The 19,013-nt window shown below is 37.7% G+C and overlaps 1 protein-coding gene across 1 annotated transcript in view; it reads left to right on the top strand.

Annotated features, from left to right (window-relative positions):
* Window positions 1-19,013, top strand: part of LOC106880823 (galectin-4) — a 154,367-nt gene that overhangs the window by 114,005 nt on the left and 21,349 nt on the right. The window contains exon 7 of the mRNA XM_089359804.1: window positions 13,990-14,191. Coding sequence (XP_089215930.1) covers window positions 13,990-14,191 — 202 coding nt within the window. The remainder of the gene's footprint in view (window positions 1-13,989; window positions 14,192-19,013) is intronic.

Genomic DNA, 19,013 nt, shown 5'->3' on the forward strand with positions numbered 1-19,013 from the left:
ACCCTTGTATATATTGTTTTCAGTTCTAGCCTCACTCATATCATTGTTTAATACATTGTATTTGACATTTTCATTCATGAGGATTCTGGTGATAAAGTGACACAACTACTGGTGTTTTTATGGAGACACCATCTCTAGAGGGATTGCTGACACCCTCATCCCATGGGACAGACTTAACCTTCCCAGACACCAATTTGGTATTTCAAGGTCCTGGGGTGGGCTTACAGGTACTACACTTTGCCCAATGGTGACCTGAAAGTAGTTGTGGTTTAGAGTAACCTTATTCTTCCCACATTGAGACACTGCAACCAGATGAAGTTTCATGCAATATCTAGGGCATATTATTATTAGTATTAATATTATTTGCTTGTATTGTTACTGTCAGTGGTGGTGGTAGCACTGTTGTAAACTGTATTGTTCCTTTTGGTGTTATTGTCTTATTATTTTCAAAGATCTGGCTATTTTTGCTATTTCTTGTAGTCATAGTGGTTTTGTTGTCATTGTAGCTCTTCTTTCTATGATTGTTTTTGCTGCTGTTGTATTTTTTTATCTTTTTATTTTTTTATCCCTGTAGTGACAGTGCTGGTGAGGTAACCATTGTCACTATTTTCTATGACCTTAGAAAATGGACTGGTAGTGTTCAGCCTGCTAGTTTTGCTGCTGTTATCTATATCAAGGAGACATTCTGTGGGGTGGAAGGGGATGAGGATTGGTTTTGGTTTGCTATGTCATTAGCGTAGGGGATTAACTTGGCCAACAAGTCATATATGTGCACCAAAACATAATTCTAATGTGTTTACAAGCTGTCTGATTTGTTTAAAGAAGCTGCTGGTGGCAGATAGGTTGGGTCTAGCTTATGGGAGAGAGAAGATGGGAGAAGTTTTTGAGGGAAATGTTTCTGTTAGAAATACAGAGTGTGAAAAGGCTGGCCCTTTGAAATACAGGTACAGCAGAAACAGGAAGAAAGAGTGAGAGAAAGTTGTGGTGAAAGAGTACAGCAGGGTTCACCACCACCCTCTGCCAGAGCCTTGTGGAGGTTTAGGTGTTTTCGCTCAATAAACACTCACAACACCCGGTCTGGGAATTGAAACCACGATCCTATGACTATGAGTCTGCTGCCCTAACCACTGGACTATTGTGCCTCCACACCAATTATTATAGGCATGACCTTGACAGTTCTCATACACTAAATTCTTCCCACTTCAAATTTTAAGGGATTGTATTTTTTTTTTGTTTTCATCCACTTTTTCTTTGATCCTGGAATCAAATGAACATGATGGGTCAATTAGTAAGCAACATCGCTTTTCCTTATCTATAATTGTTATGTCCAGTCTATTATTTTCTAACTTCTTGTCCATTTGAACAGGAAAATCCCTCAAAATCTTACATTTTTTAAACTCCAGTACAGCTGGTGATATCAACTTTTTGACGGTGGGCTCCATACATTGTCATACAGCCAGTTGATATCAGCTTTCATATATTGATATACACTACCAGGGCTCCATATTATTATCATTATTATTGAATGAGAGAGCAGTGCATGCCATCAAAGTGACACTGGGGTAAAATATATGAAGCCAAGAATACCCATCATGACTACCCATCTGATAAGGTACACCGAGCACATGCATCACAATCATATGTGCACAATATAGTGATCTCATATCAAAATTAACAGTGCATAACCATGGGCCCAATTATGATTTTCTTCAGGTTGAGTAGCCCATCCAACTCAAAAGGTCCTTGAATAAGGGTTGTTTAAAGATGTTGAATGAAACACCCATGTTTCCAGAGGTGAATTATCCAAACCCCAAAGAATTCCTCTCAACACATGGCTATGATGCTCCCCCGCTACTTCAGCTCCTGATCAGGATTGCACATATCATCAGCCACTTAGGGACATGCTCAACTGGAAATGTCAAGTAACTGACAAGAAAATCTGTGATATTGAGCAGAATATTTGCTATAGCCCACCTTTTATACCAAGACAATATTATTTGTGTCTGGAGCTGGCAGCTGTGCATTCAGAGTTCTGTAAATTTTTCTTAAAATTTGTGGTTTTACTGTTTGTAATTTTACTGTTTGTAATTTTACTGTTGTGATTACTGTTGCAATTTGTAATTTTATTGAACTGTCATCTTGATAACTCAGCTTGCCACAAGCAGGGCTAGGTGGGGTGGCAAAAATTCGCCTCTAGAGGGTGAATTTTGATGAACAGCCATGCTACATGGCAGTGAAACATGGGCTGTAACTGCTGAGGACATACGTAAGCTCGCAAGGAATGAAGCCAGTATGCTCCGTTGGATGTGTAATGTCAATGTGAATACCCGTCAGAGTGTAAGTATCTTGAGAGAAGAGCTGAACATTAGAAGTATCAGTTGTGGTGTGCAAGAGAGACAATTGCGCTGGTATGGACATGTGGTGAGAATGGATGAGGATAGCTGCGTGAAAAAGTGCCACACCCTAACAGTTGAGGGAGCCCGTGGAAGAGGTAGGCCCAGGAAGACCTGGGCTGAGGTGGTGAGGCAAGACCTTCGTACATTGGGCCTCACCGAGGCGATGACTACTGACCGAGACCTTTGGAAATGTGCTGTGCGTGAGAAGACCCGGCAAGCCAAGTAAGATCGTTGCCAGTGCCCCTGGACTGGCTCTTGTGCGGGTGGCACATAAGATGCACCGTTTTGAGCGTGGCCGTTGCCAGTACCGCCTGACTGGCCTCCGTAGGATTTTCGAGCGAGATCGTTGCCAGTGCCCCTGGACTGGCTTGTGCGGGTGGCACATAAAAGACACCATTTCGAGCGTGGCCGTTGCCAGTATCGCCTGACTGGCCTTCGTGCAGGTGACACGTAAAAGCACCTAGTACACTCTCTGAGTGGTTGGCGTTAGGAAGGGCATCCAGCTGTAGAAACTCTGCCAAATTTAGATTGGAGCCTGGTGTTGCCATCCGGTTTCACCAGTCCTCAGTCAAGTCGTCCAACCCATGCTAGCATGGAAAGCGGACGTTAAACGATGATGATGATGATGATGAATAACACAAAATTTGTTTTCAAAATACTGAGTTCTAGTAACTCAAAATTCAATATTTTGAAAAATTTACAATATGGCTTCTCAAATTGAGTGGGGACAACATTTGTTGTAACACCCTTTTCAACATTCCATTCCCTCTGTTACCTAATGTGGTTGAGAGAGAGAGTAAGAAAAGCAATAACAGCAGCAACAACATCACCACCATTAACACCAGAGGCATGAAGGAGGGAGTGGAGGGGAAGAGCAGCACTGCTACCACCACTGCTACAATAACAACAGCCAGAGCAACAATAACAACAATAACAACAACAACAGCCACGACCAGCACCAACACTACCATCATTAATGCCACCACAGTTGCTTTCGCATCTGCAGTGGAGCAATCAGAACAATATACAAATACGAACAAAATATGAATATGCTGAAGATTTAAAACAAGCAAAACCATTATTAAAAGAAATGGAAGAAGTGTAACCCTGAACACTCCAGAAGATATTGCGCAGGACACTTAAAAAGATGATAATCTATAAAATAATAGGCATCAAAAATCATAAGGTAGAACGAGCAACATAAGCTCAAGTTGAAAAATGTTTACATCTAGTGTGGGACATTAAAACCTACATTGCAAGAGGGAAAAGGTATGGTACTGTAGAATTGAAATTTTCCACAGAAGCAGAGCAAGGAAGCACTCCACTTTGATATTGTAAAACAGAAACCTTTTCCTGGTACCCATATACCTAGGTCATTGAGTGGCAAAAGTGAAAATTGCAGATATACCACCAAAAATAAACATCTTCTGGTTGGTGGCAGCTATCCTCCTGGACATAAAGGATCAAACAAGCATCTTACAGGTGCAGAAACTGTACAAACAAAACTGGTTGGGGCGAGGCCAGGAGTTGTAGGTGCAGAGGGACAGCCAAGGTGTGGAAACAATTCAAGATATCATAAATCTACTTGATGGCACCAATCTTCATGTGGCTGTTGAGGGTAGAAACCTGAGATGTCACCTGTACAGGGACACAAATCATCTAAAGGTTTTCTGCCTGCAACAAAAGAGAGAAGGGAGCCCTACACTTTTGCCAACACCACCACCACAACAACAACAAAAACAGCAACTGTGCCAACAAAGGCAGACGACCAATGTGGTGGTGAAAATAACAATAACAATAGTAGTAGCAACACCAATTGTTGCAGCACAGACAGCAGCACTTGCTTTAACCATGACCATGACCGTGATTTCACTTGGTTTGACAGGTTTTCTCAAGTACAGCATATTGCCAAACGTTCGAAGTGTGCTTTTTATGTGCCAGTTATACGACACTGGCCTTGGCCATGACTACGATCTCATTTGGCTTGATAGGTTTTCTCAAGCATGGCATATCAGTCTTGGTCACTTGTTATTGCCTCTGTGAGGCCCAACATCTGCCACCAGTCATCTCTTTTGCACACCACATCTGATGGCTCTTATGCCCAACTTTTCTCTCATGATACTACACTCTGTTCTACATGCACACTGACATTACACATCCAGCAAAGCATACTTGCTTCATTTCTTATGAACCTATGCATGTCTTCAGAAGTCACAGCTTATGTTTCACTGCCGTGTAGTATGGCTGTTCACACACAGGCATCATACTGTTGGCCTTTCACTCTGAGCGCGAGGCCCTTTGTTGCCAGCAGAGGTAGGAGCTCTCTGAACTTTGCCCAGCCTAATCTTATTCTAGCAGACTATGCTTTTGGAGCATCCACACCCACTACTGACTTGGTCACCTAGGTAATGGAAGCTATCGACTACTTATAGTTTTTCCCTCTGGCATGTGATGGAGTTCTGGTAGTGATTCAGCTATAAGAACAAGGTCATAAGCATAGAGGAGCTCCTAGGGGCAGCCCATCTTAAATTTCTCTGTTATTGCTTGGATGACTATGATGAACAAGAGAGGGTTGAGGACTGATCATTGGTGAACCCCTACTTGTACCTTAAATTCACCATTATACTCATTGCTAACCTTCATCCCTGTACATGGCTTGTACAGCTCTCACCAACCATTCATTTATCCCTAGCTTCCACATTGATCACCAGATAAGGGAACAGGGGACTCTGTCAAAGGCTTTCTTCTTATTGACAAAAGCCAGGCACAGGGGTTTATTTTTAGCTAGATATTTTTCTTGTAGTTGCCTAACCAGAAATATAGCATCAGTCATGCTCCTGCCTGGCACAAATCTGAACTGCATCTCATCTACACTAATTCTCTCCCTAATTAGTTGGTCTATGACCCTCCCTGTAACTTTTATCACTTGATCCAGCAATTTGATACCTCTGTAACTGTTTCTGTCTAAGGTGTTACCTTTGCCTTTGTAGCAGTTGACTATAATGCTGCTACACTAATTGTTTGGTATGACTCCCTCGTGGACAGCCTGATTAATTATATAGGTGACTAGGCTATATCCTACTCCACCAGATATTTTAAGCATATCAGCAGTGATTCCTGATAGGCTGGGGGCTTTCCCTATCTTCATATCCTTAATTGCTTTATCTACCAATGCACTATTGATTCAAATATCTGGTCCCTCAGTTAGGTCAACATTTGGCAGACTCTCCTTCTCCCATTCATTCTCCACATTTAGCAGCCTTTCATAATCTCTTTATTTGCAGAATCATTAAATGCAAGTGAACCATCATCCATGCAGACACATTTCTCTCTTATGACATCACGATTTTCTCTCACACACTGTCTTGCAATCCAAAACATTTCAAGTCTCTAATCCTCACATCACAGAACATTGGTAAACTTCTTCTTTTCTGCTTACCCACTGGCTAAGTATACATGTCTCCTGGCTTCCCTTCTGGCTTCTGATACAGTTCCCTGCTACCACCACAGTTCCAGTCCTTCCAGGCCTGTTTCTTTTCCCTAATAGCCCTGTCAACTACATTGTTCCACCACCATGTTACCTTAGGTTGAGAGGAGATTTTGCACCAGCCACAGATCTGGTCGGTAGCCCTCAACAGGTTGTCCCATAGAAACCTCTAGTTGTCCTCCATGTTTTATATCACTATATCCTCCTCTTTTTCATCACATGCTTAAAATAATATGTTTCTAAATTTCTGTCCTTAAGATTCCAGACCTTTCTTTTCCACACTGGTTGTCTTCTTGGAAGCCATTTAGCCCTGATCCTGAAATCATTAACAACTAACCTATGTTTGGGGGGGGGGGGGCATTCTTCACCTGGGAAAGTTTTGGCATTTATAAGCAGCCATCTTTCCTGTTTCCTGGCAATAATGTAGTCAATCTGACTAATGTGCCCACCGGACTGATAGATAAACAGATGAGGTTAGTATTTCAGATCATAAGGTCATTTGCATCACAGAACTCCAGCAGCCTGGTTCTCTCCTTGTTGCAGGAGCCAAATCTGTTGCCACAATGCACACAATGGAAGATACCTGGATATTGTTCAGCATGCCCATTGAAGTCAGCAGCCACAAAGAGAAGGTCCTTGTTGTTCGTTGACAAGGTAGTCTGCAAGAGGGTGTCATAAAATCGGTCTTTCTGCTTGTCAGGTAGACCTGGCTGAGGGGCATAGGCCAAGATAATGGTTGCTGTTCCATATTGCAGCACTAGTCTAAGCTTAAGTATTCTCTCACAAACTCTGACTACCTCACTTACTTTATCAACCCATTTCTCTGTAAGGAGTATGTCCACAACCCCTACCTTATCATTGTTCCCTACCCAGAAAATCTTATACTTATGCTCTTTGCCTGTGAGGAATCTAGCAGAACCTTCTCTCCACCTTACTTCTTGGATGCAGCACAAATCTATGCACCTCTGTTCAAGCATGTCAAAAATTTCACCAGACCTACCTTTCAATGTGTCCACATTAAGTTTGTCAACTCTGAGGGTATGGAAGGTGTGGGCCAGGGAGACACAGGGATGGGGGACAGCATTTTGCATCTGAAAAGAAAGCTCACATGTACGTTTGGCAAACATCAAATAAGTACAAATAGGTTTCAACCTGCATACACTTTACTGCTATTTTATTCGCTTCACATTCTCTACAATTATCAGGAAATAGTGACTAGATAGGGATGGAAGTTGAAGAGAGTGTTCCATATAGGTAACCATTAGAGGTGCTAGGAGAAAGACTTCTGGTAGAGGTTAGAAAAGAAAGACTTCCAGTACAAGTGGTGAAGATGGGTTGAGAGGGCACAAAACATCACAAATGCCCTATTCCCTGGTTAAAGGTGATGTCAAATATATATAGTGGGTAACAAAACAAATAAAGAGAAAGAGAGAGATGAAATTTTCTAGAATTAGGGCTATAGTAGAGGAAACAATAGATATACTACTCTTCTTCTTCTTCTTCTTTTCCTTCTTCTTCTTTTTCTTCTTCTCTTTCTTCTTTTCCTTCTTCTTCTTCTTCTTCTTCTTCTTCTTCTTCTTCTTCTTCTTCTTCTTCTTCTTCTTCTTCTTCCTCCTCCTCCTCCCCTGTCAAGAATTCACAATGACCTCCAACCCACAAGAGTAAACAAGAGAGACAGAGAGAGGCAGAAACAAGGAAAATACCCCATGTATTTGAATACTATGCAAATATTCTTTTAAAAAACTTTTCTTTTAATTTTTCTAAAATTTGATTCTTTTCCATACTTACAGTTGAAAAAGTCTCAATGACTGAAACTGGTACTGAAATATTTTTTATAAAATTATTTTAGCATTTTCTACCTTGACTTACCCCCACTACACACACACACATATTCAGTCATGCATTGTTGTTGCATATCTATATATACCTATGGATGTGCATAATATACATAAGTGTATATGCATGTGCAAGTGTGTGAATGTGTGTGCATGCATACATGTTTGTATACATTTCTTAGATCAATGAAATCAGTAAAATATGTTATCCTTTACTTGGAAAAGGAAATAAGGGCTTGTATCAGAAAGGGCAATAATAGGAAAATAGACTAAAATGAAAGAATAAAATGAAAGTGTGTGTGTGTGTGTGTGTGTGTGTATATATATAAGCAACTCTTGTTTCCAACCAAGCACACATATAAACCTCATTTTACAACACTAATTATACTTACTATTATTATTTGTTAATTTATGTATAGATCCACACAGTATCATTTGAGTGTAGGAGTAAAGCCCCTCAGACAAAAGCCCAATAGTTAAAGTATGAAAGTGGACAAAAGCCCTACAGTTATATTTTCCAATTTTCTTTTTTTTGTTTTTTGTTTTTTTTTCACCTTTTACTTGTTTCAGTCATTAGACTGTGGCTATGCTAGTTGAACGTATCAACCTCAGAATTTTTAGTCGAATGTATCGTATCGTTACCAGAATTTAAGAAAATTTTTACTTGTTGCAGTCATTAGGGGCACCACCTTGAAGAATTTTTAGATGGCTGTATGGAACCCAGAATTCTATTTTTAAGCCTGATCAAAACCACTTCTGTGATATATTTCATTTCTTTTCTTTGTGCTTGTTAAAGCATTAGATTGTGACCATACTGGGGTTTAGCCTTGATGAATTTTTATAGTCAAATGTATCGACCCCAGAATTCTTTTTAGTGATTTTCAACCAGCACATGAAGTTAAGCCCCGAAGATCTCTCCACATGCTAGAAATAACAACCAAATCTCTTGAATTTTTTGTTTTTAATTTCAGGTAAACAAAAACAGAAATCACAGTTGTAAAAAAACTTTTATGTTCCAAAATTCCAATTTTTAAGTAATCAAAAATATATTCAATCGAAAATAAGTTGAATAAAATAAACAGAACACAAGACTCATTACTACTCAATGTATATGTTTTCTGAATTCTAAGAAAAGGGAAAACATTTACTTCAAGAAATATGTTTTACAAGTCAAAAACATTCATCAGCAGCATCCTCATTATCACTACAACAACCACCATCATCACCAACATCGTCACCACCATCACCACTACTACCATCACCATCGTTGTCATCATCACTATCGTTATCACCATCACCACCACCAAAACGGTGACTAGCTATAAAACCACCATTACCACCACCACAATGGAAGGCCTATAGTGCAACCAACCACTAAGGTATCTTCGAAAAAAAGCAAACTTATGTGTTGAAGTTCATTAAAAGTTCATTTTATTACAACCTGAGGTTGTGCCCTATGCCGTTCAGAAATTCTTCCATGGTTTTCCTCTCATTCACGTAGTCCAGACACAAGTTCTTCAAACGTTGTTGATACTCCTTTATGACACATTTCACTCATTTTCTTGGAGGCTGGCCATGAGAATCTTTAATCAGTGCTGTTGATACGAGAGCTTCATCTTTTCTAAAACCTTTAGTGGCCTTCTAGATAGTTGGCTGGTTATACCCCACAAGTTCATGGAAATAAAAATTCCAGCTTTTGCATAGGTTATTGGTGCAACCACCATTATCAATGGTTGGCTAGTGGACATTGCATAACTGCAGTGGAAACAAGGGAGGAATCTTTCTCATGAGTACTGGAGGAATTATTCCATCAAGAAGAGCTGGTGGCTGGATGCGATGATAAGTGCCTAATACATATGTGCTATTGAAATAGTCCACAAGATCTTTCAATCCTTCAACATCAGGTACATTATCCATTATATAACCCATTCCACTGGCCACTTTGTCTACAAGTAGAAAAGCCAGTTCATACAACATTCTATAAAAATGTTTCATTCGGTTACCATATCATTCTTGTATACAGTGGTCAGTCCCAAACTTTATACCTTTCTCCATGTACTTTGGGTCAGATGGTAGAAACAGCCATGAGATAATACGAGTGGTCGAAGAACTGTTAAAATAGCATTGATAATTCCATGTTTAAAATCAGTCATCACATTGGTGGGATCTGGATTGAATCCCAGATGATTGCATTCGTCCAAGATTACCCTGAGGAGTTCTTCATATGTGGATTGTGACTTTACCAACAGAAAAACATACACACGTTATGGCAAATAAACCAAGAGGAACACTTATTGGAAATTCTTTGGAGCTGTTGCAAAAGTCCCATCCATAAACTATGTTGTACTGCGGGCTAAATGTTCAAGTACCTGGTTGGTAGGAAATACTATTATTCTCTCTGTCGATTTAGGTCTGTTATCATAAATTAGGAAATCCTGATATTCTGGAGCTCCAGTGGTTTTCCATTCACCACTGATTTGCTCCAATTCTCATAGGGATTTGGGGTCTTTTGGCAGATCTCATAACATACAAATAGGCTGAGAAGGTAGTGTATAGAAAACATGAGAGGTTAAAAAATCGAAAATGTAAAGCGGAAAATGTAACCGAAAACTAAAACGTAAAAAGTAAAAAAGGTATGAGTTATCCTTCTTAGACCTTAAATTATAAGGCTGGAAAGATATCAACAAGTTACAAGGAATAGGCAGAATTTTCCAATTTTTCAAAGTATATTTATACATATGCTTACAGCCACTGAACATTTCAGATCTAGAGTTCAGTAGAGAGTTATGGATCTTAGATCTGGACACGATCTGTACTCTGTCAGTTAAACAAAGCCTACATTTATTCAGTCCATTAACATAAGGTATGGATTTCTCAATTATTTTCCACTTGTGGTCTTTCATTATCTTTCAAACTCCATACTTAGCTAGCCAACTTAGTAGCTTTGCTTTTGTCCTTATGCTGGAAGGAGGCTATGTGATTGGCATAGTGGTTTTTAAATTCTCCTTCACATAATCCGATATAAGTCTTCATACCTGCTGTATTATTATTTAGGGTTGCTGTAACTTCTCCCTCGTATATGATAGATTTAATCATACATTGTCAGCCAGGTGTACAGGATCCTGGGTTGCAACAGTTACAACTGGATTTAGACTCTTGGTACTGACCATGTGTAATAATACTCTTCACATTGAGGCAGCAACTATATGATAATTTTACAGAACACCTATTGAATATTTTCCTGTATCTGTGAGTGACTAGAAAGTGTGTCTAGGAGATACAGGAACCTTTTACCTATGTTAGTTTTTATGTTAAGGGAGGGGCAAACCAAATAATTTTCCATGGCCTATTTTTAGGTCTATTATTATTATTATTATTATTATTATTATTATTATTATTATTATTAGAGGGGCTATGTATTACATTATCTTTGATAACACTAGATCTATTATTATTATTCTGATTAATATTAGAGGGATTATATCTTAATTTATCTTTGGAGCCACTATTGGCTGGGGCATTGTTATAGTAGGGGGCTACTTTCTCGAAAATTTCTTTAAAAGAAGAGAGGTTAGACACTCTGTTATGAATATTAACTATCAGGTTTTTTTTTAATATTACAGGAGGGTGACAAGACTTGTGTATATATGTTTTTCACTAGGTTTATGGAAAGGCTTGTATGAGGAGTTCAGATCTAAGGAAACATCTAAATAATCAACTATAGACAGATTAGTAGCTACTGTAATTTTAAGGCTTAATTGATTAAAGATAGGAATAAGTTGCTTTCTAAATCTATCAAGGGTGTGACCATCACATCCATGAGAAATACCCAAACTTCATCTTGGTATAGACCAACATTATGAGATGGGCACTTATATCTCAATGTACTTAATATAAACAAACCCACAAGATCACAGACGTCAGCACTATCATACAACCATATATATACATCAAATAGTTCACCATTACACGACTTTCTTTTACCCATGCTAATTCTTTATTGCACAGTAGTGTTTTCCTCACATGCCTAATAAAATCTAGGTCTATAGAGTCAATATCAACATATGATTTAGCAAATTCAATAGCTTTATCAAGCATCAATCTTTATCAAGCATCAGTCTTTATCAAGCATCAATAGAGGGATAAAATCCTATAATATCAAACTGGGTAAATTTAGTCTTAAACCAATCTATTACAGCAAAACTGTTATTCCATTGTTGAAGCTCAGTAATTTCTCTAATTTTGTTATTAGTGTTTCTAAGTAATTTTTTAGCTACTAGCCTAATTTCAGATCTTGCTGGGTTTAAATCCAGAGAATCTCAGTATAGAAGGCACTTAGTAGTACTCAAATGATTCAAACTTAGACTCCGATGTCTTTACAGGGATCAATTCCTTGGGTAAAGAATGGCTATAAGAGGGATTACATTGAGCAGATATAAAGGCAATTATTCAGATAAACAAATTAGATATATTAAATATAACCATTTGGGTATGAAATACAAAATATGTATATATGTGTACATGCAAAACCAGTGAAAGTAAAAGGTAGAGACTTTCAGATGATGAATATCTAAGTATAAATATATAGATATTTATATTAATAGATTCAACTTACACAGTCCAAACAACAGAGAAAATTATAAATCCAACAGCTGTTTCTGGGGGCTTGGAGATCCATCATAATGTTGGTAGATGTAGTTCATCGCAATATGCAGTCATAATGGAAGCAATCAACATTGGAAAAGATGAGCTTCTGTTATCAGGATAGAAAAGATCTTACACTTCAGATCTTAAGGTAGAGAAGTTCAAAGATAGAATAATGCTGGTAGATAAACAATGGATCACTGAGCTCCCAGAAACAGCTATTGGACTTTTATAACACTTTTCTTCTTCCCCTTTAATTTTCTTTGTTGATTATACTCCATGTCAATTGGATTTATTAATATAAATATCTATATATTTATACTTAAATATTCATCGTCTGAAAGTCTCCACCTCTTGCTTTCTCTGTGTGTCTGTCTCCGTCTCAGTCTGTCTGTCTCTCTCTCTCTCTCTCTCTCTCTCTCTCTCTCTCTCTCTCTCTCTATATATATATATATATATATATATATATATATATATATATATATATATATATATATATAGGTGAGAAAATTGGTATGTGAAAGCATGTGGTTGGATGTATAAAAGATAAACAAGAGTGAAAAAACTACAGAAGGCTTGTGCTACATAGTTAAAGTATATATTTAAAATATATCAGAAAAATGTTATAAAATTTTTTTGGTATATAAACATTGTATTTGGAGAAATAAAAATATGGAATGCTTCACGAATTTGCGTGTCATCCTTGCGCAAATTCGCAAATTCGTGAAGCGTTCCATATTTTTATTTCTACAAATACAATGTTTATATACCAAAAAAATTTTATAACATTTTTCTGACATATTTTAAATATATACTTTAACCATGTAACACAAGCCTTCTGTAGTTTTTTCACTCTTGTTTATCTTTCTATATATATATATATATATATATATATATATATAGTTCAAATTTACAGAAAACAAAAGACAAAGACAGGTGTATTAGTTTGAAGCTCAGGAAGAATTGAAACACTTTTGATGTTTTGGGCCTACACTCTTTGAGAGAAAGGGATGAGAGTAAAAAATGGATAGAGAATGAAAATAACAAAGCGAGAAAAAAATGTGCGTGTGTGTGTTTGTCTGTGTGTTTGTGTGTGTGTGTATGTGTGTGTGTGTGTGTGTGTGTGTGTGTGTGTATGAGTTGCTTAGGAATTGTGTTACTAATGAGTATTTTACTGAATTCTATAGAGAATATGTATATACATACATATATTTATATATATATATATATATATATATATATATATATATATATATATATATATATATATATATATATATATATATATACATATATATATATATATATATATATATATATATATATATATATATATATATATATATTAATAAATTATAGGGTAGCAAAAAAAATTTTAGAAATTTCATTTACCACCAGTGGTCTAGCGAGAGTAAAAAAACAGTCAATAGACTATGTATTATTCATTTAAAATGCAGAGATGCCTATAATAGGACATCTACTATTTAAATGAATATATATATATATATATATATATATATATATATATATATATATATATATATATATATGTGTGTGTGTGTGTATGTATATACGCATATACATTAACAAATTCTATTTGTTTTCTCTATTTATTTTATCTTTACAGATTTTCAATAAATCTGAAGTTTGGCAGTGAAACACCTTTCCATTTGGATGTCCGCTTCAATTATGGAGCGTCTCAAAATACTGTTGTCTGTAACAGTCATCTTTTTGGTGCTTGGGGAAATGAAGAAATTCACTCTCATTTCCCTTTTTCCTATGGTAATTCATTTGAAATAAAGATAATTGAGACACCACATATGTACAAGGTATGCAAAGCTTTCAGACATTTACTGATAAAGATTATTTCATTTCTTATGTCAAATGGATAACAGTTAATATATTGCATTGATGTGCTTATTTTGTCCATAATCATGCTAGATATAGTTTATTGAAAAGTTATTAGTAGCAACTACACTTTCAGAATATTCTCCTCCACTGCTAATTAAGTCACCTAGGTAATATATGTCTTCATATTCATAAAAATCTAAGATGCTAAAAAAAAAAAAAGCATTCAGTTGGTATCTTAAAAATCTAGTGTGTCAAAATGGTTGCAACGACCATCATTTCTGTATTTCATCTTTTATCCTTTATCTTTACTTATTTTAGACATTAGACTGAGGTCATGCTGGGGCTTGACCTTGGAGAATTTTTTAATCGAATAAATTGACCCCAGTACTTACGTTTTTTTTTAAACCTGGTACTTATTCTATCTGTCTGTTTTGCAAAACCACTAAGTTATGGGGATGTAAGCATACCAGCAGTGGTTGTCAAGCAGGGGAGGGGGACAAACACAGACACAGACACATATATAACAGGCTTCTTTCAGTTTCCATCTACCAAATCCACTCACAAGGCCTGAAGCTATAGTAGAAGACACTTGCCCAAGGTGCTACTCAGTGTGACTGAACATGGAATCATGTGGTTGAGAAGCAAGCTTCTTACTACACAGCCACGACTGCAGCTATATCCTGAAATTATCTACAGAAATTTTTCTTTGTAAATAACTTGAAAGAGTAGAAATGTTATAGCACTTTAAAATTGCCAGTGGTTATACCGTTTTTAAAACTATGTTATGGCAATTTTTAGACTACATACTTACCTGGGGAAGAGATCAGAATGATGTTGTGAAAACAAGAGTCATGAGAGGAGTAGACTGCTCTACTGACCACCAATTGTCACTTTTGACTTCAGGAAGAGAAGCATAAAGAAAATAAGCGGACCAAAAAATAAGCTAAACATCAGGAAACTTACAGATCTCAAAATGAAACAGGAATTACAGGAACAGCTGGATAAGGCTTTGGAAGGATGAGAAAATAAGGGAAACAAAGGACTCACAGAAAAATGAAACATCTTAAAAGTAACTACATATGAAACAGCTCAACAAGTCTTAGGCAAACCACTGGGAAAACATCAAGATCTGTTCAACAAGAACGACATCCATCTACAGACCCTGCTAAAGGGAAGGAATGTTGCAAAGGTAAGACAGATAAATTATAACACAAGGTCAAACAGAAAAACTGGTGGAAGCAAGAAGGAAACTGCAACAATATATGAGGAAACTGAAACAGATTGTTGGGAGGTCAAAACTGAAGAAGTACAGCATTATACTGATAAAAATTATATGGAAACTGTTTACTCAGGACTTTGAGAGTTATACCAGCTACAGAGAAGAGGCATAACAAAACTCATAGCTCTTGATGGCAAAACAGTATTCCAGGAAAAATCAGAGATCCTTGATAGATTCGCCAATCACTTTGACAGCCTACTTAATATCTCAGGTATCATGTACTATACCACCCTCAGGAAGGTTACATAACAACAACCATCCAATCCTTAGATGACAAACCTGTTTGCACGGAATTCAATGATGCAATCAAACATATGAAAGGAAATAAAGTACCTGGTAGATGCGGCGTACCTACTGAAATCTGGAAGCACGGAGGTATGAAGCCCATCAAAAGCTTGTATAGCATTGTGCTCCAGATCAGGGAGACAGAAATGGCTCAAGAAGACTAGAAAGACAGTCTTCATGAAAGGTTGTAGAGTGGGTTGTGGAAACTACTGAGGAATATCTCTTCTGTCAATAGCTGAGAGAATCTTGGCTCATATTCTATTAAGCAGACTAAATCTGTCCAGATGTCATACCTGAGACTCAGTGTAGCTTCCATGGTGATAGAAGTATAGGAAAGTGGGTTATACATCATTAGATGTATACCTGACTTTCCTATATAAAATTAAGAATTAACGGAATGCTGAACTCCAGACTATCAACATAACAATTATTTATTTAAGGTGGTTAATATATACATCTTTAGCTCTTGTTTGTTGAGACGTCTTCTGTGTGTGTGAGTATGGTTGTTGGGACGTTGGTATGTAGATGTGAGCGAGCTGTCTAGCGTAAGTTCGAAAGATGGAGAGAGACAGCTAAACACGTCCTTGCTCAATCGCTGGCCAGCAAGAAAGAGAGAGAATGAAGCGGGAAAGCTTGGTTGTTGAATTCCACGCATGCGTGAGACTACGCATGCGCACAGCGTTACTACAGGGCTCCCTTGCCAGTGCGGAACGCACGATAATATAAAATAAAATTCTGTTGGAACGCCTGAGGCAGGATGGCCACTGAAAACCACCCACAAGATGTAGCACAAACACACACAAAGAAAAATGAAAGAAATGAAATGTACACTCGTGTGATACATGCATGCAATGTACAAATTGAAGGAATGAAAGAAAAACATGCAATATGGGCAGTAAATGCCACCTAGTAAAAAACAAATGAGACAATGAGAAAACAAATCGTGATGACTACTGTCCAGGAACTGGAATCACGGAATGTGAAAGTCTGAGTGTTTGTTTTTACTGAAAGGAAAGAAAATGTATGAGTGCACAAGTGTGTGTGTGAGAAAAAACACAGAACATATTAAAGTGTCTGTAGAGACAAAAATCCAGTTCGTATAAGAGTTACACAAGTTGATTTAGAATGTCTGTACTCAGGAAGTCGTGGTCAGTTGGCAGAGCTATAGTTGAGCGTCGGATGCTAGTTGTGACCGGTTACCTGGTACGGAATATTCTATAAAGGTTACACAAGGAGGAACTGTAATATAGCTGTGTTCTGTATGTGTGGTGGTAATGATGTCCTGTTGAAACTTGGCGACGTCAGGGGAATGCTTGTAGTTGGTAGTAGTAGTAGTTGTTGTCGTCACGGTGGTAATCTTGGTTGAACGAAGCTGGTGGCGAAAAGGTTGCTCGGTGTTGATGGTGTTTGAAGAGGTGCGCTTTTACAGACGGTCGACAGACAAATCTCTGTACGACCATTAGCGAAAACCTCGAAGAAAAATTTTCTTAACCCAAGATGAAAAAAACGACCGTGCGAACTCAAAAAGGAGAAATGGTGACGAATGGAAAAACAGAGGACTCCTTTTATTTAAACGTGTCACACGGTCGAACACAAAATAATATATCAAAGATGATATACAAATAATTATGTTATACTACGATAACATGAATAGCCAGTAATGAGACGATAGAAAAAACAACAGTATGAAATGAATAACAAGAGATATTTAGTGTGGCATAAAGATGTATGTGTATGTGAGAGTGTGAATGCGACATATAAGAACATAATAAAAGACAGGCCGTCTATATGTATGTGAAATATCACAGCAAATAGAAAGTCAGTACACGTGAGAGTTTTATACCAAGTTCTTGAGTACACAATTGGAAGTATCGCAGGCTGTAATTCTTGTCTGTTTATTATCGTGGTGAAGCTAAGTCACCTAACAGAATCGAAGAGAGAGATTTGCCGCGGTGGTTTAGTTTGGTGTACATAGTAAGTCGTGTTGACTATGGTTGGAGATGTCGGTGGCGTTGGTGGTCATCGTTGCTTGGTAGTTCAGTCTCCATGGCCGCATTTGTTCTTTAGTCGGGTTCACCAGTTATAGGTTGGTAGTCCAGAATCCATGCTACGTTTGTTTCTTAGTCGGGGTCACCACTTTATAGGAATGTTGGTTATCAGTTACATAGAAATAGTTGTTATTGTAGCTCAGCGGGCTGCGTGTTCGAATCATGTCGGGGTCACCACTTTATAGAAAAGTGGGTTATACATCATTAGATGTATACCTGACTTTCCTATATAAAATTAAGAATTAACGGAATGCTGAATTCCAGACTATCAACATAACAATTATTTATTTAAGGTGGTTAATATATACATCTTTAGCTCTTGTTTGTTGAGACGTCTTCTGTGTGTGTGAGCATGGTTGTTGGGGACGTTGGTATGTAGATGTGAGCGAGCTGTCTAGTGTAAGTTCGAAAGATGGAGAGAGACAGCTAAACACGTCCTTGCTCAATCGCTGGCCAGCAAGAAAGAGAGAGAATGAAGCAGGAAAGCTTGGTTGTTGAATTCCACGCATGCGTGAGACTACGCATGCGCACAGCGTTACTACAGAAGCACTGAGGACATGATCTTCTGTCTTCGCCAAATTCAGGAAAGATGCATTGAGGAGAACATGCCTAGGTATGCAGTGATCATAGACTTTACAAAGGCTTTTGACACGGTATGCCATGATGGGCTTTGTGTGGTTCTTAAGAAACATGAATGTCCTTGAAAGTTCATCAACTTGGTCGCGTCCCTGCACAAAGGAATGCAGGTATTTGCAGTAAAGGTAGCAATACCTCAAGTGAGTTTGCAGTGACAAATGGAGTTAAATAAGGGTGGATACTTGCTTTAACACTGTTCTCCTATCTTGCAGCTATGTTTAGAGTTGCCTCCAAAGGAGATGGAATGAGAATTTACATCCTTACACAACATGATGTTGATCTGTTCAATGTTGCACAGTTCTATACACGTTTCTTTGTTTCATAGGGTTCCCGTAGCAGACTTAGTTAGGATAATGAATAACATGTCATCCCTATGCAAACCTTAAGAAACAAAGAAACGTGTACAGAACTTCATACACAGCATGCAATTTTCTGGATATGACCAGAAAGATAGGATTTGTGTATACAGGAGAGCTAGAAAGAAGTTAGATAGCATATGTAATGAAGCCAGCAGTACTAGATACAGAAGTAAAGACTGGAATAATATACAAA

Source organism: Octopus bimaculoides, chromosome 11 (genome assembly GCF_046866305.1).
Source record: "Octopus bimaculoides isolate indiv1 chromosome 11, ASM4686630v1, whole genome shotgun sequence".
NCBI lineage: Eukaryota > Metazoa > Mollusca > Cephalopoda > Octopoda > Octopodidae > Octopus > Octopus bimaculoides.